General features: G+C 53.4%; 2 protein-coding genes across 2 annotated transcripts; both read left to right on the top strand.

The window, feature by feature from the left end:
* The first annotated feature begins 1,184 nt into the window (after nucleotides 1-1,184).
* LOC110564449 (uncharacterized) lies at nucleotides 1,185-4,856 on the top strand. Its single transcript, XM_021661914.1, has one exon. It carries the CDS (start codon nucleotides 1,185-1,187, stop codon nucleotides 4,854-4,856), a length of 3,672 nt encoding a protein of 1,223 aa, XP_021517589.1.
* Nucleotides 4,857-8,609: 3,753 nt separating this feature from the next.
* On the top strand, nucleotides 8,610-21,440 carry Camkv (CaM kinase like vesicle associated). The gene is made up of 11 exons (XM_021662490.2): nucleotides 8,610-8,751; nucleotides 17,072-17,173; nucleotides 17,285-17,416; nucleotides 17,576-17,650; nucleotides 17,901-18,039; nucleotides 18,179-18,299; nucleotides 18,480-18,555; nucleotides 18,645-18,781; nucleotides 18,943-19,021; nucleotides 19,159-19,246; nucleotides 19,525-21,440. The coding sequence occupies exons 2-11, from the start codon at nucleotides 17,079-17,081 to the stop codon at nucleotides 20,077-20,079; spliced, it is 1,497 nt and encodes a 498-aa protein (XP_021518165.1). The 5' UTR covers nucleotides 8,610-8,751; nucleotides 17,072-17,078; the 3' UTR covers nucleotides 20,080-21,440.
* Nucleotides 21,441-22,041: the final 601 nt, after the last annotated feature.

Here is a 22,041-nt window from a genome sequence, read left to right as displayed (position 1 = left end):
TGAAGGGAACATAGCACATAGCCCTGGAAGACACAGGGAGTCTACCTAAGGCTCAGAGCTGGAGGAGGAAGGGGGGCTTGACTGCCTGAGGCAGAACTTCCAGAAGTAGGCCCACGCCAAGACCCGACCTCTGGCTACAAGCATCACTGAGCCTCAGAGTAGCTCTGCATCTAAGGGGCTGATTCCTTCCAACCTCTGTTTCTCCAGGAAAGAAAGAGTGTGTGGGGGAGGGGGAGGATTACTGATCAAGCCTAAAAGCTTATGGTTTTGCTTTTTTTTTTTTTTTTTTAACATGTCTACCCCTATCCAGGACTTTGTCTAGCTCGTCCTTGCTGTATATACAGTACAGTTCTGAGCACACCCACTGTGTGCCTGGCCTCGTACCTGCCATAGTCCCATTGTGAATCTGGCCCTATTCCTACTATGTCCTTACCATTTCCCATCTTGTGATTGCCCCTCGGTGAACACTGTGGCCACTGCAGCCTAGCCCTGTACCTAGTGCTATGCTCTCATTATGGCCAGGATGAAACGGACACAATGTGACAAGAGCTAGAACATTCTGACTTGAAGAATCTGAGTAGAGGCCCCACCTCCGCCACCCCCATACCTACTCCTGCAAGATGCTGGTCCTGGGCTTCAGGGCCATGTGGCTCTGGGGAGGGGGCTCTATGAGGCACAAGCAGAGGAAAACCATATGGAGGCGCAGAGACTGCCAAGGAGCTGCTGTCCCTGGAGCGGGAGCGGAAGCAGGGAACACAGGGGAGGGGAGCCTGGGGCTGAGCCTGGGTCCGTCACCCTCCCCTGTCTCTTAGACTAGGTAGTAACGAGGCTTTGCTCTTGCAAAGGGCCCAGTGTTAGGGAAGCCCTCACTCTGCCCTGACTACTCTCCTCCCTTGACCTTACCTTGGCCCTCTCTGGGGCCCTGCCCTCACTCAGGGGTTGGCCTGAGGGTGGAGTGGTCACTGGTTCGTAAAGAGGGGCAGCGCAGGCCCATAGCGGCCTAACCTCATCGAGACCTCTCGGTTTCTCTGCCTTCTAAAGTCCCCAGGGAAGCCCCTCTCTTCAGGGGGTGGGGCCCTGTTATCCCATACTCTGTCACTCTCCAGGTTACTGGGGACAGTGATTGTGTGGGGTCACCATGGCAATGAAGTGGGGGCAGGGCACCTAGGGCATGGAGCAGGACTATGGAAGCCACCACGAAGGTGGGGGTCCCTGATCCATCGGGCCCCCAGGGCCATCCCTTGCTTAGCAGCCAGCAGCTAAGGGGTAGCTTCAGAGGGTGCCAGGGACCATGGATGAGCTCAAGGCCCCTATATTCGAAGCAGGGGTTGTCACTGTCTACCGGAGCTATAGCTGATATGGCCTGCAGTTCAACCTCCCAGGCTCCGCCCTTTCAGCCCACTCTCCAACTACTCCAGGATTCTGTTCAGGTCAGTTCCCAGCGTAACTATGCACAGACCTCCCCGGAGACCCCAAGAGTCTCCTCTTCTAACCCCACCGTGGGAGCCCAAGAGCATTTCCTCATGGACGACGGGACTCAGACTCTGCCAATGTGCATGGACAATGACGGCACCAACGACAAAGTCCAGTACGGATTCAACCTCTCCCAGATTCAGCTACAGATCGGGAGGGAGAGCAAGGCCCCAGCTAAAGTCCTGGTAGGCTGGGGCAAAGGAACCTGTAACATTGGCCAGATGGCTTCTGTGGGCCCCAGGAAGAGTCGATGGCTACCCTACTTCCTCTCTGGGGAGAGTGGTACAGCTGAAGGTCAAGATCCTCTTCTGACTGTGCCTCAGGCTCCAGTTCAAAATCAGGGGCAGGACAAGGGGCTGGGGCTGGCTCAGTCTCCTAACCTAACTAAGACGACTTCTTCACCGACACTGCTCCTTCCAACCTCAATTCAGGCTTCTCCTCCAGCGGCCACACCTCCGCCTCCGCCTCCGCCTGCTACAGCCGATCCTTACGCCTACAGTCTCGACCATCCAACTAACCCCACCGCAGCCACGAAAGACCTGCCGCTTGATCTCAAGAGCTGTGGCAACCAATTGCCCCTTCTCTTAGATCCCTCCAAAAAGGACAAGGTGTATTTCTCCCTTAAGGAGACTCCTCCCACTCCGGCACCTACTCCAGAAGAGTTTTCAGCCCATGCCAAGGATCAAGAGGTTGCCAAGATGAAGGTGCCACCCAGTCAGCCTGAGGACCCTGCACAGAAATGTCTGGTCCATGCCTCCAGGCTAGATGCCGCAACACCAGCCCTGGAGCCTCTAGATGCTCTCAAGACACAGCGGAGCAGCCACAGGATTTACAGCTCCCAGCCAGACAAGCAGCTCCCCTGCTCCTACAACAACAACTGCTCCAACGTGCCGCTGCTTGCCTATCAAGGAGCCTACAGCAAGCCGTCCCCACCGCTGACCTCCCGAGAGGCCAGGCAGACTCCCATTTCTGGCGCCCCGACCTGCCAGCTCCAGGAGGCTGTAGAAGACCACGTGCTGGTATTTGATATGGCCACAGGCAACACAAGGATGGGACTGCTGTGCCACGACCCCACGGGCTCCCGGGCGGTGCTCGTAGGTCTCACACCCAGCCATCCATCGGCTCAAATCTCCGAAAACATACTGTCTGCTCGGTCACTGCCCAGGCCGATCCTCTCCCCGAAGAGTGATAACTCCAGTCTCTGGTCCACCACAGCCATGATGTCTAGCCCTGTGCCCTCCAGCCTCTCGTCTGGGAGCTTTCAAGAGGTAACCCTGGCTTGCAAAGAGGCCAGACACAACCTAGAGCCACAGAATTCCCCTGGCACCGAAACCCCTATCAGGATTGGGACACTGGCCAGACCTGTTGTATCAGGGACACCCCTCCAATATGGTGAAAGGATGCCAGCCCAAGTTCCTGATCCTAGCTGGTCCAAATCTGATGCTGGAAAGATTGATGCTGGCCGCACCATCTGGATGCTAGACTCTTTCGGGTTGAAAGACAGTTCCACAGTCCAGCCTAGACAATTGCAGTGGACAAGGTCAGATCCGGCTCCAGCAGCCGATATCCAGACAGCCTCCAGATCCCTACTCCAGGAGGAAGCAGGCAGCAATAACCAGAAAGGGCTCATTCCTGCTCACCCTAATAGCCCTCAGGCTGAAGAGACTGGGCAGGTCTTCTTCACTGGTCAGAGTTTCCTCAATGGGAAGAACCTCCTTGTTAGACAGTTAACTGTAGCTGAGCAGGGCTCCCTATCCATTCAGCTCCCCTCTGCCCTTACTAATCCACCTCATCTCAGTGAGCAGACTCCTCTTCCCAGACAACTTTCCCTCACTAGACAGGTACCACTCACAGGGAGGTCCCCCATTACCAAAGAGCCTTCTTTTATTTCTGGAGAACCTGTTCAGCCCTCCACCCAGGAGAGCGAGCCATTGGGCAGTCCTACCCATGTGGGGATAGTCCGAGTACCTCTGGCTCCTGAGGAGGCCTGCATTTATGTGAACAGGGATAAAGCTGGAAACAATTGTGCTCTAAGACCCAGCATACATGGGGCCCCATCCTGGCAACCTAGTGATGTCCACAGGGCCAACCAGGAACAACTTTCCCTGATCACATTTACTGGCTGTAAGGACTTGCCCGTATCGATGGTGGGCAACGAGCCCTTGAGTGGACATCAGCTCAAGCTGACAGCCGAGGACATCACGTGCTCGTCAGTGGTTGCACACCTGGGTCTTCTCCGTGGGAATTGCTATGAGTTAGTATCCACTATGGATGCTCTGCCAGTGCAGTCGGCGATACTCTGCCACCACTCATCCAGTCCCTACCAGAAAATGTCAGCCATAGTGATCGACACAGGCACAGGATTTACCAAATGTGGACTGGCTGGAGAGAACCATGTCCTGAGTGTGGTACCCTCGCAAGTCCAGATGCTACAACACCCAGCCCAGGGCCAGCCCCAATATGTGGTACCCGAACACCAAGATGGCTCCTACTCAGTATTGAACCGAGGAGTAGTCTCTGATTGGGATGCTCTGGAGGTGCTGTGGCAACACCTGTTCTACTGCAAACTGAGAGTGAAGCCTGAGGAGATGGCTGTGCTTGTGGCCGACTCCCCCATCTCACCACGTACCAACAGAGAAAAGGTGGCTGAGATACTCTTTGAGCGTTTCCATGTGCCAGCTATGCAGACAGTTCATCAGGCTCTGCTGACGCTCTATGCCTATGGGCGTACCACCGGGCTGGTGGTGGGAAGCGGCCATGGGACCTCCTATGTGGCACCCATCCTCACTGGGGACCTGGCTCCACTTGACACTTACCGGCTGGATGTGGCTGGCACTGACCTCACGCATTACCTGGCTCAGCTACTTGTGGCCAGTGGCCACTCACCACCCAAGGAAGGGCTTGTCAGACAGATTAAAGAGGCTTGCTGTTATGTGGCTATGGATATGGCAGCTGAGATGACCAGAAACCAGGCGCAGGCCCACGTGGAATTTGTGCTCCCAGATAAGCAGGTTATCACACTGAACTCTGAGCGCTTCTGCTGCCCTGAGGCTCTCTTTCAACCCAATCTGCTAGGAGTCAACCAGCCAGGTCTCCCACAGCTGGCTCTGCTGAGCATCAGCCGGCTGGAGGCCAAGCAGCGGGAGCAGCTGCTGGCCAATGTGGTGCTGGAAGGTGGCAGCACCCTGATGAGTGGTTTCCCCGAGCGCCTGAGACAGGAACTGGGCCCTGGCGCCACTGTGCTGGGTTCTCCCCACCGTGCAGTTGCTGCCTGGCTTGGGGGTTCCATCATGGCATGCCGAGACTCCTTCCAAAGCCTGTGGCTCAGCCGCAGGGAATACGAAGAAGAGGGCCCATGGGCGATCTACAAGTACCAGCTGTGAGCACATAAACTTCTGGTTCTGCTTGCTTTAAGTACTTTTGCATGTTTTAGGTGGAGGGTGAGGCGGGGAAGGCAAGACTCCAGGCACAGGGTCAATGAGGGGGACCTTGGTTCTCCCAAGGTATACCTAAGCTCGTCACTCAAGAACCTCATGGGCCCTGGCAACCCGCCCTTTCCAGAGACCTCCCCAAAGCCCCTTGGTTGTCGTTGTCTCCTACCTGGCTTGACCTTTACTGCACCCCAAGGGTAACCACAGAAAATGGCTGCTATGGGGTTTTGCCCTGTTGCCCTGACGACAAGTGCAATTACCCTTGATTGCCAGCTTGTTGCCATGGTAATTTCAAACATAATGTAATAACCCACACAGCCTAGAGTGAGTCATAAGGTGGGGGATGGGGGGCAGCCCCTTCCCCTAGCTCCAGAAGAAAGGATTGCTTCCGGCTCCCTTCTTGGACCTTCTTCTGAGGGTCGAGGCCAACACCATGGACAGTAGCTGAGCAATTCCAAAAGATGGCTGGGGGTATGGACCAATTGCCCCCCACTGAGGGTCCCTATCCGAGTTTATGCTTCTTGGGAGAACACATAATAAATAATACATGCACGTCTTAGACTCTAAACCTTGGAGGGTGCTCTAGCTGGGTTAACCGGGGCCTTCAAAATAAGGGGGCATGGGAATACCGCCATTGGTACCCAGGGTAGGAAGCAAAGAGGGCAGTTATGGGCTGCATCCTCGATGGAGAGCTGTTGCTGGGCTATTGAGGCTCCAGCCTGCTCTGTGGATATTGAGGTTCACGTCTTATCCTGCCTCTCCTTTCGGTTCTTTGTCCCTCTAGCTTTGGTGGGAGCCAGAACTATAAACTCTGGGCTCCCTTCTCCTTCCTAGACTACCTTCCCTTCAGCCAGGCAGCTCCTGAATGCTCGGTGGCCAGAGTTCTTAGGAGGGCTCTTTGCAGAGACCACTGGTGATGCCAAAAGACTTTTATCCCTGTGGCTAATGAGTAGCTCGAAACCATGTCTCTTCACCAAGGCTGGCTTTGAAAAGAGACTCTGAGAATGAAGCTTGGGGTTGAGACAGTATATGACCTAGAAAAACTGAAAGGATAAAATTAAACTGGTCTTGCCCAGTGGTGGTGGCACACCTTTAATCCCAGCACTCAGGAGGCAGAGGCAGGCAGATCTCTGTGAGTTCAAGGCCAGCCTGGACTACAGAGGGAGTTCCAGGACAGCCAGGAATACACAGAGAAACCCTGTCTCGAAACACCCCTCCACCCAAAACTAAGACGGTCTTTTAAAATATTAGTTACTATAACAGCTCCCATCCTGTCTGTGTGTATATGTATGTGTATGTGTGCTTGCTTGCGCGCGTGAAAGCCAGAGGCTATCCTCACGTTTTTTGTTCCTCGGGCAACGTTTAGTCACTGGCCTGGAACTCATCAGGCTAACAGAGTGGCCAGTAAACCCCAGATATCTACCTGAGTATTACAAACACTCACCACTATGCCTGGCTTTTGTTTGTTTTTTGAAGACAGGGTTTCTCTGTGTAGCCTTGGCTGTCCTGGAACTCACTCTGTAGACCAGGCTGGTCTTGAACTCACAGAGATCCACTTGCATCTGCTTCCCAAGTGCTGGGATTAACAGTGTGCATGACCACTACCCTTTTTTGTTTTGTTTTGTTTTGTTTTAAACACAGTTCTGTGAATGGAGTTCAGGTCCCTATGCTTACATAGCAAGCTCTTTATTGACAGCTTGTCAAATTGCTCTTTGTCCACAGGGCAGCTGGAGGCTGCCTGAAGCCAAAACCTTGAAGCCCGATCCTATTTTGTCTGTGTCTCCCTGGGAAGCTGAGGGGCAAGTCATGCCTTTAGGTTGCCCTCCACAAATGACAAAACAACAACAACAACAACAAAACTTGAAACAACACCTGAAAGCAAGGGGCTGCTCGGGAGTGGATCTTGGAAACAGTCAATGATGTAAAGTCATCCTAAATCTGGCCTGCGATCCAGCCCCTTCCTCTGTCTTGCTCTTACAGCTTGATTCAGCCTCCACAATCCCAAGCTTTTGTGTCAGACGGGAAGGGGGAACCGGGGCTCTGGGACTAGTTGCTGCCTCCGTGCACATGTGCCAGTGAGCACGCCTGGGTGCACACAGAACACAGACACACGTGCCCCCGGGCACCACCGCATCCACTGTGCTGCTTCCATCTCCCTTGGTATAAGAGAGCACACACACGTGTACACACAGACCCTGCCATGTGCTGTCACCCACGTGCACACAGTGTGCACAGGACCAGGAAGAGGTGGAGTGCTGCCAGCAGCAGGCAAAGCTCTAGGGAACCGCCCCTTCCACTGACTCTAAAGCCCTGATCCAGCTTCTTGGCCCCCCAGTCTTGGCTAGATTATGACTCTCGCGAAAGCTAGAAAACATGCATGCTACAGGGAGGTCCCGCAACCATGTCCTGGCTATACGATAAACTCAGGGGCCCATCGTTTTGGGAATTACAGAAAGGATTGAGTGTCAGGCCTTTCATTCATTCTGCAAACATTAATTGGGCATCGTGAGATTTAGAAATAGGCTCTGCCTAGCTTGCCAAAAGGTTTCTACCTGGTTCTGGGGTGGGTGTTGTGGCCAAGACACTTTAGTATACAAGGAGCCCAGAGACACGGCTTGGAGGAAGTGACCAGAAGCAGGGAAAGACACGAAGGGCCCAACAACCTCTCTGGAGGAAGTTATCCAGAAACCTTGAGAGAATAATTTCTCAGGCAATCTTCTGGCTCCAGCCCCAACTTCATCACTTGGTGGGTCCTTTCTATCATCAGCTGTGGGCAGAGAAGCAAGTAGCCTTGCTCAACGTGTGACCCTGTTCCCAGGATGGCTGGGCCAGGCAGATCACCAGAAGGGCAAGATAAGATGGAGTCCAGGTCCAGACAGTGAAAAACCGAAATCTGTCCTTTATTGTCTCAGGATAGTCCTCAGGACTTGAGGGCACTGGGGTGGGCCTTGGGTTCACTTGCCTCCTTGACAAAGGACAGAAACATGGCCAATGACTTCATTCGAAACTCCTTCCTAGTAGTTTCATGACCCCAAAACCTAGCCCAGGTCACCTGAGTCACGCTGCTTAGAATGTGTTTAACGATTATTACAAGGAGCAGAAAGCAGATCTACACTTCATCATAGGTAACTTTTCTACTTTGGGGAATTCAAAACTACACAGAGGGGGCTGACTGAGCCAGCCAGTCTACCTGGGCTGGGAATTTAGTCCAGGAAGATTTTGGCCTCGCAGGAGTTGGTGGTAGAGGTCTGAGGGCCTTTACTGTGGTATCTTGTTCATTCCAAAATATGCCCCTGTGTGTTTATTCTAGCTAAGGGGTGCTCTAGGGACCGCCTGTGTGCTTCTAAGCAGGTCCGGCCCTTTGGATCAGGTTCTGGAAACTGGGCACGACCCTAGTCTCTTGGAGACAGACTACTTCTAGCCAGGTGACTCCCGTGCAGCTCCAGAACTCAAGCTTTTTTTCCAATTCCCCACTCCTTACTTTGGGATTAGGAAGGGCCTCTTCGCCTCCTGTTGCTGGGTTTAGAGTCCGATGGCCTAAGGGGGCCAGGCTAGCAGGCAGCGTTGTCACCAACCTGCATGAACCCTCCCTCAAGTGGGATTCCAGTCTCCGGGTCTGCCAGGGTGGGGGCGGGCCGGGCGAAGAGGCCCCGCCCCCAGCCCGCCCCCGGCCCGGGGTGCGAATCCGCTGCCAGAGAGCGACTGGCGATGCTGGAGGTTCTGGAGTCGAAGCGGCTGCAGCTGGCGCGGCGTCTGCCCCGCGTGCCCGGAGCGGATTCTGCCGGCCGCCCCCGGAGCCCTGCTGAGCCGGTTATCGCTTCCTCCCTGTGACCGACCAGCGTTGCAGGTGCGGAGCAGGGAGGGCAGGGCCGGTGGGGAGGGCGCCTCCGGGATGCACGTTGGGGGTCCTTGGGAGACCGTTTGCTCGGTTAGAGAATCCCCGCACAGGGTGCGTGCGGTCGCCGCGAGGACTCTGGGGTCCCAGCAGGGGCACAGCGCGCGGTTTCCGCAGATGCGAGGTGGGGTGGCATGTGGGGCTGGGCTAAAGTTCCCCATTACCTCGGACGGCTTGGGAGGGTCCCAGAGAAAGGCTCTGCAGCTCCGAATTGTCAAAAACAAACCCTCCACAAGATTCGTGATAACCCTCATAGGGGTAAGGGCCAAGGACCGAGCAGTCCATCCGTGCTCCCTGAGCGGTCTCCAGCCCCTCCCAACTGCCCCTGGGGGCCCCCTCCCTCCGGTTTGGCAGTCACTAATTTCCATGACAACGGAGAGTTCTTTATGGGCGACAATCCGGAGGGGGCTGGGCGGGGCTGCTGCGGGGCTGGGGGAGGAGGTTCTAAGCCCGAGTGGACCGTCGGCCCCTAGCCGAGTTCAGGCTTCCGAGCCTTCTCCTGAGGGTCACTAATGGGGGCGGGGGGGCCCGGTGTACGGACACACGTGCGAGGTGGGGGTGCGGGGCGCACATGTTCCTGCTGGGAGGTGCGGGGCTTGGTGCTCACACGTGTGCCTCCCGCATGTGTGTTGCTCTGCCAGCGGGGGCGAGCCAGCAGTACTGGGGAAGGGGGTCAGGGTGGTGCCGTGGTGGAGAACGGGGACCCCGGCTGGGGTAGCCGGGGACAATTAAAACGTTAGCTTCTGTCTTTTTCAGCTTGCCTTGCCTGGCTGGAGACCCTAAGCTCTTGAGTCCCAGCCCCACGGAGGGCTGCCAGCTGTTCCCCCGACCTCAAACCTGCTCTAGCAGGTTCCTTCCTAGAGACCAGGGCAACCCTTCTCCCTCACCAAAAGCTCCTACTTGGTCTGTACTACTCTAGATTTTCTGCGCACCAGCCCCCAAACACAGGCTCAGGCTTTGGGGGGGCCCCCAGAACCACCTTTGCAGACCTAGGCTGGCTTCCCCTCCCCCTCCCCACTTGATTCTTGGCAGATCCAGTGACTTCTGGGCCTCAGTTTCCTCCACTTGGAATTGATTCTCTCTATTCCCTTCAGAACCAGAATGGGACAGGGGTCTCCCTTTCTTTCCTCATTTCGTGTGGGTCCCTAGGTGCCCTACCCTGGCTTTATACGTCTCTGCTGCAGGCCTTCCTCTGTGTCTTTATTCTCTGGTGGCCACCAGGTAACAGGCTGGTGGCAGTCTTCTGCTCTGAGGGAAGACCACAGAATCTGTGATCTGTGTTCAGGGAAACTGAGGCAGGGGGAGTGTTAGTGTGCATGTGTCGTCCTGTTTTTGGCTTCTTGGGGTGCTGTTTTTGCTGCTGCTTTTGGCCATCCTGGGATCTGCTCAAGATTAATGGCAGGATGAAACTGAGCTGCAAGAAGGGCCCTCAGCACCCAAGGCCAGTTCAGCTGATCGGGGTGGAGGTTGCTGGGGACCCCAGGTAAGGCTGGGCCAGCTGAGAGGAAGGCTTATGAAAGGAAGTAGCGGGGTTTCTGGGCTTCATTTCTATCTTCCTATGTTTGTGTCTTCAACTTTTGAACCTCCCTCGCCTGAGCGGCTATCACGGCAGCAAGAGAGGCTGGGGACTGTCCTGCTAGGGGACCACATAGCTGGTCTCTTCCCCACCAAGAGGCTCCTAGAAGCTGACCTCTTCTTACTGTGCCTCCACGCCAAGTTCAGTGTATGTCTGGGGGATACTGAAGATTCTTGAAAGCCACATACCAAGGGTAGCTCAGGGGACCAGAGCTATGGAGGTTTTAGGCTGCTACTGGGCATTCTGAGTCCTCTTCAGAACCTTCTCCCTGCTTCTCTCTTGTGTCTGTGACCCTTTTACTCTGACACCTCCTTTTCCTCCTCTAGTAGATTCAGCCTGTGTCTGTCTGTCTCTGGCCCTTTCTTCACTAACGTCTTTCAGTTCCCCCACCTCTCCTTCCTTTCTGGGAACCAGGGTCACAGAACCCATGGGGAAGGGGCCAGGCCAAATGTCAGTTTGGGAAGAGGGACCCTCACTAACACCTACCTCTTCCTCCTCCTCTTGTTTTAAAACTTCCATCACCATAGCAACCTTTTACTCTAGTGTGTTCATCTGCAGATCGATCCCTTCCTCCAAGCCAAAGGATGCAGGGCCTCCACTGGCTTCAAAGATTGGGACCCCGGATTCTAAGGCCAGTGGCAATTGGTTCTTGGTTTTGCCTGCATATGGAGAGCTGACTGTTCTGGAAATAGCAGTGGACTTCATGCCCATTCCTTAGACTGTGATGTTGGTGCTGGGTGGGGGCTCCTCTATGCTCCTAGCGAGTCAGCACCAGGAACTATTGATGGTAGCTCTACTTGTGCCCCGCCAGGACCGTACCCTATCCAGTCTCTTCAGGCACTTGGACAGTGGGCTTGAAGCTCTTCCCTGTCTCTTGATACCATACACACTGGAAGGAGGTCGCTACCTCCCCTAGGTTTGTGGCTGTGGTGTTAGCTAGCTGAGAACTAGGCAGGATTTGGGCCAGGCCATGTCCATTTGCAGTAGGAAACTCAGTTCTAATCACTGAGGGAGAAGAAGAGGGGAGGGAAGGGAAGAGGGGTGCCTACAGGCTGGTGTTCACAGCTGCCACTAAATTGGGAGGTGTTGCCTACAGTCAGGAGTCAGCGGGAGGCCTCCTGGGCCCTTCCCGGCCTCTCTAGATTTACTGCAAGCTCTAGAGCCCCACATGGCAGAGGCCAGGGCAGCAGGAAACTTTATTTATGGACATGAAAGGTGACACCTGAAGCAGGCTGACCCCAGTGGAGGAAACCCTGAGATGGGGCCTTTTGGCTTCTGTTTTGATTGAGTTTCCCTTGGTTCAGACTTCCCCAAGGACCCAGTAGACCTCCTAGGGACCCCTTATTACTAGGACACCAAACAGACAAAACTTCCTCAGGCTTGCCTGAGAGGTGAATCACTGAGCCCAGTAGCCAAGCTCCAGAAGCAGACAATAATAACAGGAGTACTGAGCCCTAAGCTTCCAGAGCCTGCTAGAGTGGAGGACAGTGGTAGCATCATGTTCTACACTGCCCTCACCCTCCCGTGCCCCAGGTGTATAGTTTATTTCCTCTGCAGAGAAGGAAGGGAATTCTGTCTCCAGGAAAGTGGCTACAGTGGGGCTCCTGGGCCATCCTGGGCCATAGTGGACCTGACCCAGGTTCTGTGTTGTTGGAAAGAAAGCCTTCCTTAGCTGGGTGTTGATTTGGGGATGAGAAATGCCAATCTCTTTCTACTTGGCCTTCCACCCTTCTTCATGCTGTCTCTAACCTACTCTCTCAGCTTTGGGGCCAGTCCCTCTTATTACTCAGAGGTACCAAGGGGCTTGGTGTATACAACCTACAGCCTCCCCCGGGTAGCAGTAGGTAGTAGATGGTGAAATAAATGGAGTAGAGGGGATGAAAGGGTTGATTGGAGACATGGCCCCCTTTCTTCTTTCTGGACCCTGAGAGATCTAGGCGTACGAGCGAATTCAGTTAGAATGTTGGGGAGGGGTAGTAAGTGGTGACATCTGGGCAGCCAAGGTAGAGGGGGGTGGTGCTGAAGTAGATCTGTCCCTGTCCCATCACTGAGTCCCTTAGGACATTGGCTGTAGGCGGACAGCAGTGTGAGCTTTCCATGGTAAAGACAGACCCTAAGACTAGCCCAGGCCCTATGGCATGAATGCATATGTATAGCCAAAAGCTGGCACCAGAATCAGGGACAGGCATTCACAAAACCTCCCACCTACACCACATTGGCAGAGGCCAGAGCTGTTGGACTGGGAAGGGAGGTGGAGCTTGGAGAAGGTTTCTCACAAAAGGACCATTTTGCATCTGGCCTTGGAGCATCCGGATTGTTGTAGACAACTTGTTACACAGACAGCCTTATAATGTGAGAATTCGTACTGAAAGAACAAGCAGCCCTGGTCTTGATTCCTTGCCCGTGTGGAGGCTGTTTCACAGGGCAGCCAAGGTGGGTAGCACTCTTACTGATGCCCACACTTCCTGCCTTTGAGTAGACACACTTGAGCTGGCGAATCACCTGTTGTTGGACATTTAGGTAGACGCTGAATCCTTTTTAATGTTATAAATAAGCCTGTGGTGACGAATAGGATTCCCATGGGAGGCTTTGGGGGAAGGGTGTTTGTATCAGAGGGAACAGTATAACAACACAACAGAACTAGGAATGGTCCCTGCCTGGTCCTCCTGGGAAACCTGCAAGCCAAGATACCATTCTCTGGCCCAGTGAATAGCCCTCAGATTCTAGTCTGGGAGGATAATCATCGCCACCCTAAGGGGGAAAAATGTCCTTAGAGTACTGAGCCAGGCCTCTTCCTCCAGATGTTACAGTGTGGAGAGGGTGCGTGGCTGTGTCTCTGCTCCCAACTGCAAGAGTGATATTTCAGCCACACGGATCTCCCTAACAGATGCAGGGACAGGGTTTTGGACATAGTGGCAAAGACACACAGTTGACATCTTCTAAGCCTCTCTTGTTTTGCCTCTGCGGTATTTCGCTAGATGGCTTAAGCTCTGGCTTGAATCACACTGATGAAATGCATTTGTATTCCCCAAGCTCAAGCAAATCCAGGTGAAGAAGTTATGGAATTTGATCCCTAATGCTGAGGACACAAGCCTCCAGGGAGGGTTGTGGTCCCCGGGAATTGCGTAGCTGGCCTGTGCCTGGAAGGAAGTACTTGGCAGCCAGGACTACCCAGAGGGCTTCTCCCAGCTCAAGAGTACTCCATGCAAAGGAGGCTGACACTATAAGTGCCTTCAAAAACGGGCATATTTAGGTGCTCAAGGCCCTGGCCTGGGCCCTTCCACATCAAGCAGTGGCAGAGGCAGAGGCAGAGGCAGCAGAGGCGGCAGAGGCAGAGCAGTTTCAGCGTGGCCTCAGCGTAGAACTTGGTATAGCCACAGGCCGGCACAAAGCAGGCGTTATGAAGGCAGACTCCGGGGTCAGGTCTGTAGAGGTAGATGCAGCCGTCCACTTGGGAACAAGGGCAGCAGAGGCCTTTTTTTGTGGATGCTGGGGTCAGCCATCCAGCACTGCAATGGAGGACTGGACTGGAACTGACAGAGTGGAGGCAGGGCACTGGGCTCCAGGTGCGGAGTTCCTGGAGTCTACTGAGCCAGCAATAACTGGACGGAGCGTCACACCTGGTCCCCTGTGTGCTCCTGCAGCACTTTAGCGCTGGGCAGACGTATCTTACTTTGCTGGACCGTCATCCCTGCATGCTTTCTGGCAAAGCCTTCTGCGCCAAGGCCCAACACTGCTGCTCCTCCCCCTACAAGGAACCTAGATATACCCCAAACAACATATCTGAATCCAATATTTACTAAGTCCATCAAAGGAGTTGTAATAAAAATTGTAAAGCAGCATCAGAGCCTGGTGGCACATGCCTGTAATCCCAGCTCTTAGGAATAGGGACAGGAAGACTAGGAGTCCAAGGCTAGTCTCAGCTACGTAGCAAGTTTGAGGCCAGCTGAAGCTACATGAGACCCTGTCTCAAAAACAAATAAACAAAAATAAACAAAAGATAGAAAACTTACACCTTCAACATTCACTTCTTTGCCTAGAGAGAGCTGTTATTTCCTTTCATGTCCTAGAAAAGGACATCCCCTATACCCAACCCCACAAATAAATAATGTTCAAAATTTGAAAAATATTTATTCATTTTCTTGTGTGTATGTGAACACATACAGCATTCATGGCTGTGAATATCAGAAAGCAGAAGAAAAGCATCAAGGGTTCTCTGTCACTCTCTGCCAATTCCTTTGAGACAAGGTTTCTTCCTGAATCTGGGGCTTGCATTTTCTTGGCTAAACTAGAAGTAATAAGCCCCAGCAGTTATCTCTCTGCCCATTGGAGCAGGCTTTCAGGCATGAGTGCTGGGACTAAAGGTGTGGGGCCATCATGGCCCAGTCTTCAAGATATAAAGTGAGGCTGGAGAGATGGTTCAGTGGTTAAGAGCACTGACTGTTCTTCCAGAGGACCCACATTCAATTCCCAGCACCCACATGGCAGCTCACAGCTGTCTGTTACTCCAAGATCTGACACCCTCACACAGACATACTTGCAGGCAAAGCACCAATGCATATAAAAGAAAAATCAATACAAATTTAAAAAATATATGAAGTTTATTCCTTTATAAGTACCACTCAGGTTTAGAAACAGGTCTTCCAGAAGCCCTCATGTGTCCTAACTCTGTCACCCTGTCCTGTCCCTTAGGAGGGAACCATTACGTGACTCTTAGAACTTATTTTCTGCTTTTCTATACAGTGTTACTTCTGTGTTTGAATCCCCAGCAGTATGGTGAGTTCTGCCTGTTTTGAGCTCTGTATCAAAAGACTCACACTACATGCATTCTTTCCTGTTTCTATCAACACTCTTTTTGCAAGATACACTGTTTGGCTGAGAAGAACCGTAGCTCTTTTATTTCCTTTGCAGCATAACATTCTATTATATGACTATGCCACAATACATCCTGCTGGTGGTAGATATTTGGGCTCTTTCCAGCTTTTAGCAATTATGGATATGGCAATTATGAGCACTCTCACACAAGTGTCCTGAGGCATAAATGTATGCCTGCCTCTCTCTCTCCCGCCCTCTCTTTGACAGGCTCTCCCTATGTAGCCCAGGTTGGCCTGGAACTCCTGGGGCACGCTTGGCTCAAACACATGCATTTCTATGGAACAAATATTTATAGTATATAGGGTGGGCTTGGGAAATTGTGCAGTGGTTAAAAGCACTGGTTGCCCCTCCAGAGGGCCTGGTTCAGTTGCCAGCATCCACACAACAGCCCATAACTGTCTGTGACTCCGGTTCCAGGGGAGCCAACCTCCTCTCCTGGCCTCCATGGATACTAGACATGCATGTGGCTCGCAGGCATGTGTGCGGGCCGAACAACCATACACATAAAAATAAGTAGTAGCCAGGTGGTGGTGCACGTCTTTAATCCCAGCACTCAGAAGGCAGAGGTAGGCTGATCTCTGTGAGTTCAAGGCCAGCCTGGTCTACAGAGCGAGTTCCAGGACAGGCATGACTGTTACACAGTGAAACCTTGTCTCCAAAATAAACGGGGGGAAAAATCTTTAAAAATGAAAGAAGTGCATGAAGTATATTTGTTTGGCAAAACTGGCCCTTTCCTGTCCTTTCCTTTAACACAAAGTCTCCTGTAACCCATGCCAGTCTTGAACTCCTTGATCCTCCTGCCTCCACCTGCTAAGTTCTAGGATTTCAGGTGTGCACCATGCCTGGCTCCCGGTTTTTTCAAAGGGGGGGGGATTGCCCTTTTCCATAGCCTCACCAACATTTGGCATCTCTCGACCATCAGAGGTAAATAACGAGTATCGGGGAGAGCTCAAGAGATCGTAGCTCTAGACAGAACTGCAAGTGAGAAAGGAATGCTGAGAGCAGGAGAATGGTCTTCCCCAGGGAAGGCTGTACCAGTTGGTTATCCAGTACCAAGTGGTCAGCCCTGAAAACATACATACAGGTTACACTATATGGATCTAGCAGGTTATATTTATATAATCAGGAGCACACACACACACACACACACACATACACCAGTAACTAAAAAGAAAGTGATCATGAATTTGATTAGAGCAAGGGGGAGGGTGGGAGGGAAATGATATAATTATGATCTCAAAAAAATTAATGGAATAAACTTAAATTTATGCTCATGGAATAGCTGAGATATAAAGATTCTATTTATTTATTTATTTTTGAAATAGGGTTCCACACTCTAGCCCAGGCTGGCCTCAGACTCATGCCAATCCTCTTGCATCACTTTCCTGAGTGTTAGAATGACAAATGTGAGTCGCCATACCTGACTTTAAAGAAATTGTGTGGCTTTCTTTTTTTTTTTTTTTAATTTAAAAATTACATCTATTTATTTACTTTGGGGGACAGTATAGTATTTGCATGGAGGTCTGAGACCAACTTGTGGGAGTTGGTTCTCTCTTTCCATCATGTAGGTCCCAGGGGGTCAGACTCGGGTTTGGAGGTCAGTGCCCTTACCTAGTGAGCCATCCGCCGACCCTAAAGAAACTTAGTTTAATCTCATTACTGGAGAGGTGGAGGCAGGAGGATTTCAGCAAGTTACAGGCCAGTTTGATCTACATATAGGGTATCTAGGGCTAAATAGTGAGGTCCTGTCTCAAAAATATGAAAACGGAACATAGAAAATGGTGCAGCTGAGCCAGACCCCATCCTGCTTGCACCTTACAGCCTAGCAATGCCGTTTGGGTGTGTGACTCTGGGCGACAAGAAGAACTATAACCAGCCGTCGGAGGTGACTGACAGATATGACTTGGGACAAGTCATCAAGACGTGAGTGTTGGGCCTATTGGGGAGTGAAGCGTGGATGGACCAGGGTTGGGATGGGGGCTGGGGGGTTGGAGGCTTCCCAGTCCTCAGGCACGCTGTGCCTCCTGGCTTCAGTGAGGAGTTCTGTGAGATCTTCCGGGCCAAGGACAGGACAACGGGCAAGCTGCACACCTGCAAGAAGTTCCAGAAGCGCGACGGCCGCAAGGTGCGGAAGGCAGCTAAGAATGAGATTGGCATCCTCAAGATGTGAGTGTGAGGTCTGAGGGCAGAGTGGGGTAGGAGATCGCAGGGAAGGGCTCAGAAGGCAGGGGTCTCAGGAAGCGCCAGCTTCTCTCTTATAACCACGTGCCTTAGGAACCAGAGCTTCTCTCCGCCCTGACCACTGACCCCTTCCACTGCTACTAGGGTGAAGCACCCCAACATCCTGCAGCTGGTAGATGTGTTTGTGACTCGCAAGGAATACTTCATCTTCCTGGAGCTGTGAGTACCATGCTGGGGTTCCAGGATTCCCCAGTCCCTAGGGCCTTTTCTCTTTCCTCTGCTTATAGCTAAAAAAACAAAAACAGAAACAACAACAACAACAACAAAAAAACCCTACTTTGGGAACCCTTGGGGTCCCAAGGCTCTGGGCTCTGCCCAGCCAAGCACCTGGTACTAGTCAGGCCTCCCAAATGCTCCTGTCCTACCCCCGACCCTGCCCACACCGGGCTCAGGGGCTGGTGTCCCTCAGGGCCACGGGGAGGGAGGTGTTTGACTGGATCCTGGACCAGGGCTACTACTCGGAGCGGGACACGAGCAACGTGGTGCGGCAGGTCTTGGAGGCCGTGGCCTACCTGCACTCGCTCAAGATCGTGCACAGGAACCTCAAGGTAAGGCCAGAGCCAGAGGGGACTGGATCACCTGGCACCTGGGCTGGGGGTGGCGCGAGCGCCGCGCTGGGCTCTGGTCCAGCTTCTGAGGCTCTCGTGATAACTTCTGCCTGCCTTTCTGCCATTCTCTCCCGAACAGCTGGAAAACCTAGTGTACTACAATAGGCTGAAGAACTCAAAGATTGTCATCAGCGACTTCCATCTGGCTAAGCTAGAGAATGGCCTCATCAAGGAGCCCTGTGGAACCCCGGAGTATCTGGGCAAGGAGGGATGGGACTGGGACAGGGAACGGTGGAGGGACAGCCTTCAGGGAGAGAATTTGGGGTAGGGGAGAAGTCTCTGTCCTAAGAAGTGGGTGTGGATGGCACTTTTTCTGGCCAAGCTTGATGCTGACCAGCGGATGGCAAATGAACCTTTTTTGTTTTTTTGTTTTTTTTTAGCACCGGAAGTGGTAGGACGGCAACGGTACGGGCGCCCTGTGGACTGTTGGGCCATTGGTGTCATCATGTATATCCTGTGAGTGGAAGGGCATGTAATTGGGCTTGCAGCCAGGTGGGCTGGACAATTGTGCCTGTGGCCATCCTAGGTGACCCTGCTCCATGTAGGCTTTCAGGAAACCCACCCTTCTATGAGGAGGTAGAAGAAGATGACTATGAGAATCATGACAAGAATCTCTTCCGCAAGATCCTGGCTGGTGACTATGAGTTTGACTCTCCATACTGGGACGATATTTCTCAGGCAGGTGAGGAGACACCCAGCACGTGGGCAGAGTATAGGGCAGTAGGGAGGGAGGCACTGCTCTCAGCTTCTGCTGGATTCTGCTCCTGCTCCCCAGCCCATGCATCACATCTAGACAATGAGATGGGGCGCCCATGCCTAGCCCATCCCTGGCTTTGTCCCCAGCCAAAGACCTGGTCACAAGGCTGATGGAGGTGGAGCAGGACCAGCGGATCACCGCAGAGGAGGCCATCTCCCATGAGTGGTGAGCAGGGCCTGTGGAGAGTGGGAGGACAGGAGGTCAAGCCTCTGCCTGGTGGCCCTAGATCGCATGGGGAAGGTCTGGGCAGCCTCCCCGAAGGCACAGACCATTCCAATCATATGCATTTGTCTCCTTTCTAGGATTTCTGGCAATGCTGCTTCTGATAAGAACATCAAGGATGGTGTCTGTGCCCAGATTGAAAAGAACTTCGCCAGAGCCAAGTGGAAGGTAGGCTCTGGCTCGCTTTCTCCTTGGCCCAATCCCAAGTGCTTCGTCGTGCACCCACAGTTCTTCTTGCTGCCACTGCACCTCTTCCGCTGAACACAAAGTTTTCCTGGGCCATCATACGCGGCTGTAACTGCTGCTGTTATCTTAGGCTGCAGTACTGAGTAGCTGGGAGGCCAAAGACAGCCGGGGTACTGTGGAGGGGGTTAGGTGTAGCCATTTGGCAGGAGTGGATCCAGAGGATCTCACCACGAGCCTTTTTTTCACTGTCCTCCTTTCAGAAGGCTGTTCGAGTGACCACTCTCATGAAACGGCTCCGGGCACCAGAGCAGGCTGGCACAGCTGCAGCCCAGTCTGCTTCAGACACTGCTGCTCCCGGGGCTGCTGGTGGGGCCATTGCTGCAGCTGCAAGTGGAGCTGTCCCAGCCTCTGGGGCCAGTGCTACTGCAGCCACAGAGGGTGGTGCTGGCTGTGCTACCAAGAGTGATAATGTAGGCTCTGCAGATCGCAGTGCCACCCCAGCCACTGATGGGAGCATCACCCCAGCTACAGATGGGAGCACCACCCCAGCCACTGATGGGAGCATCACCCCAGCTACTGACAGGAGTGCTACACCAGCTACTGACGGGAGAGCCACACCAGCCACAGAGGAGAGCGCAGTGCCCACCACTCAAAGCAGTGCCATGCCAGCTGCGAAAGCAGCTGCCACCCCTGAGCCGGCTGTGGCCCAGCCGGACAGCACAGCCCTAGAGGGCGCCACGGGCCAGGCTCCATCCTCTAGTAAAGAAGAGGCTATTGGCTGTGCCCGGGAGTCTCAGAGGGAGGAGACAAGCTGAATGGGCAGCCTGTTGGGGGTTTTGAGGGACGGGAAGGCGGGTGGGAGTATGGATGAGGGGCTTCTCACTGTATATAGAGTCACTGGCATGATGCCCTAGCTCCCCCCAAGCTCCCTCATCCCAGTGGGGCATGCCTGGGGGCCATGGGAGAGCAGTCTCGTCTCCTGTGTGGATGTGTGTGAGTGGTGGGCAGGCCAGAGACAGGGCCAGCCCCAGCCCCTGCATGGATTCCTTGTGGCTTTCCTGTCTTTTGCTAGCTTCACCAGTTTCTGTTCCTTGTGGGATGCTGCTCTAGGGATACTCAGGGGGTCCTTGCTCTCCTTCTCCTCCCCTTCCTGCCTCGTCATTTCCCCAGGCAGGCCCCTACAAGTTTCATACTTTCCCAGGCCCTAAATTGGGTGGCCTTGCCCTGAGAGCTGGTCCTCCAGCGAGGCCCTGTCAGCAGTGGTAGGTTCCTGCACATGAAGGTGCGTACCTGTAGCGTGTGGGCTGCTCTCGGAGCAGATGCTGGCTGCTAGAGAGGATACAGAAATCTAGGGCAGTGTGCTTGAAGTCGAGTCTGGTCACATGGTTGCGGGCACTGCATGTTAGCTGTGGGGATCCTCAGAAGTGGGAGAGAGAATGGGGAGAAGGGGAGAAGCTTCCATCTTTTTCCCTGAATGGGGATCTTCCCTCTGAAGATCTTTGTGTTACTTCTCACCCTTCTGAGTCCTGTATCGGGTTGCTCTGTACCCCGATTCTTATGAAACCCTACAGGACAGGACAAACAAATAGGATGCAAGCAGTGAGACCGAGGAGAGCAGAGCACAGGCCAGCACCAGTGCCTCAGCCCGTCTGAGTCCTTACTGTGAGCCGGATAGGGAGGCCTGGTGTCCCCCATGGTCTTCCTGGATGCCACTACCACAGGAAGAGACCTTACCCGTGGCCACCTCACGCAGGCTCAGGCCATAAATCCTCTTCCTCCCAGGGAGGCATGGCAGTACCTCATAGGCTGCTTTGGGAGCTTGCTTTTTCCAGTGGCAGATTTTCTGCTCTCAGTTCAGCAACATGGAGGGGATTTTCCTCTGTTTCTACTCTCAGAGGCTGAGGTGTCACTCAGCCACATTAAGCTGCTCTTGCTGGGATGAGGAAGTAGAATAAGATTCCCCAGTTTCCCCTGAGGGATGCTCTTGGCAGGTGCCCTTGGTCAGACCCTATCACAGCCTGAACAGGCAGCCACGCTGGTCCTTGCCCTTGCTCGGCACTCCATGCTGGTCCTGCCCCTCTCCCTGCATGCCTGTGGGTCTGCTCTGGTACGTGAAGGTTGGTGGGCTAACTGTGTGCCTGCTGAACCTGGCAAATAAACGTCACCCTGCAAAGCCTCTGGCCACCCTCTTGCCTTTGCTTCCTCTGTCCTATTCGGGAGGAGCCTATGGAAGGCAGTGGGGGAGGGGAGAGGCAGGAAGCAGGTGTTTGGGTAGTGACTGATGCTCAGTGCATTGCTTGGGGTGAGAGTGAGGGACACCTCCATTGTGTACCTGGCTGATGTTGATGGGAACCCTCTGAGCTTTAGAAAACCATGTGAGTGGTTTGGTTCAGCCAGGAACTAGGCCCTAGGCTGAGCACAGAAGGGCTGATGCTTTTCCAACTCTTGTTGACAGGGAGCCTTTGTCTTAACTTGGACAGAGAGGTGAAATCCACTCAGGGTCCAACACTGTAGGCAGAGACCTTGCTCATGGGCAAAGTGGGCCTCCTTGGACTGGAGAGAGGGTGGGGTTGCACAACAGTTCTGTGCTGTATGTTGATGCCTGCTTCCTGTTAATACCTGTGCTTCCCCGTTAGACCAAAAAGACTTAACTCTTGTCTTCCCCAGCTGGAGCAGACCCGCTTGATAATAATGAGTCATGTATGTTTCTTCTGGGGGAATAATACTGCTAACGACATCATAGCAATCCCTAAGGAGACTCGCTTCAGCTCAGATGG

Source organism: Meriones unguiculatus, chromosome 6 (genome assembly GCF_030254825.1).
Source record: "Meriones unguiculatus strain TT.TT164.6M chromosome 6, Bangor_MerUng_6.1, whole genome shotgun sequence".
In the NCBI taxonomy this organism is placed as follows: domain Eukaryota; kingdom Metazoa; phylum Chordata; class Mammalia; order Rodentia; family Muridae; genus Meriones; species Meriones unguiculatus.
Note: the sequence above shows the minus strand (reverse complement) of the source record. Positions and strands in the feature narration are given on the sequence as shown.

Excerpts from the sequence above, each read along its gene's own strand:
- Camkv (XM_021662490.2), top strand. The coding sequence starts at position 17,079 with ATGCCGTTTGGGTGTGTGACTCTGGGCGACAAGAAGAACTATAACCAG. Across the intron at positions 17,417-17,575 it reads GAGATTGGCATCCTCAAGAT|GGTGAAGCACCCCAACATCC; the intron begins GTGAGTGTGAGG and ends CACTGCTACTAG. Across the intron at positions 19,022-19,158 it reads GAGGCCATCTCCCATGAGTG|GATTTCTGGCAATGCTGCTT; the intron begins GTGAGCAGGGCC and ends TCTCCTTTCTAG.
- LOC110564449 (XM_021661914.1), top strand. The coding sequence starts at position 1,185 with ATGGAAGCCACCACGAAGGTGGGGGTCCCTGATCCATCGGGCCCCCAG.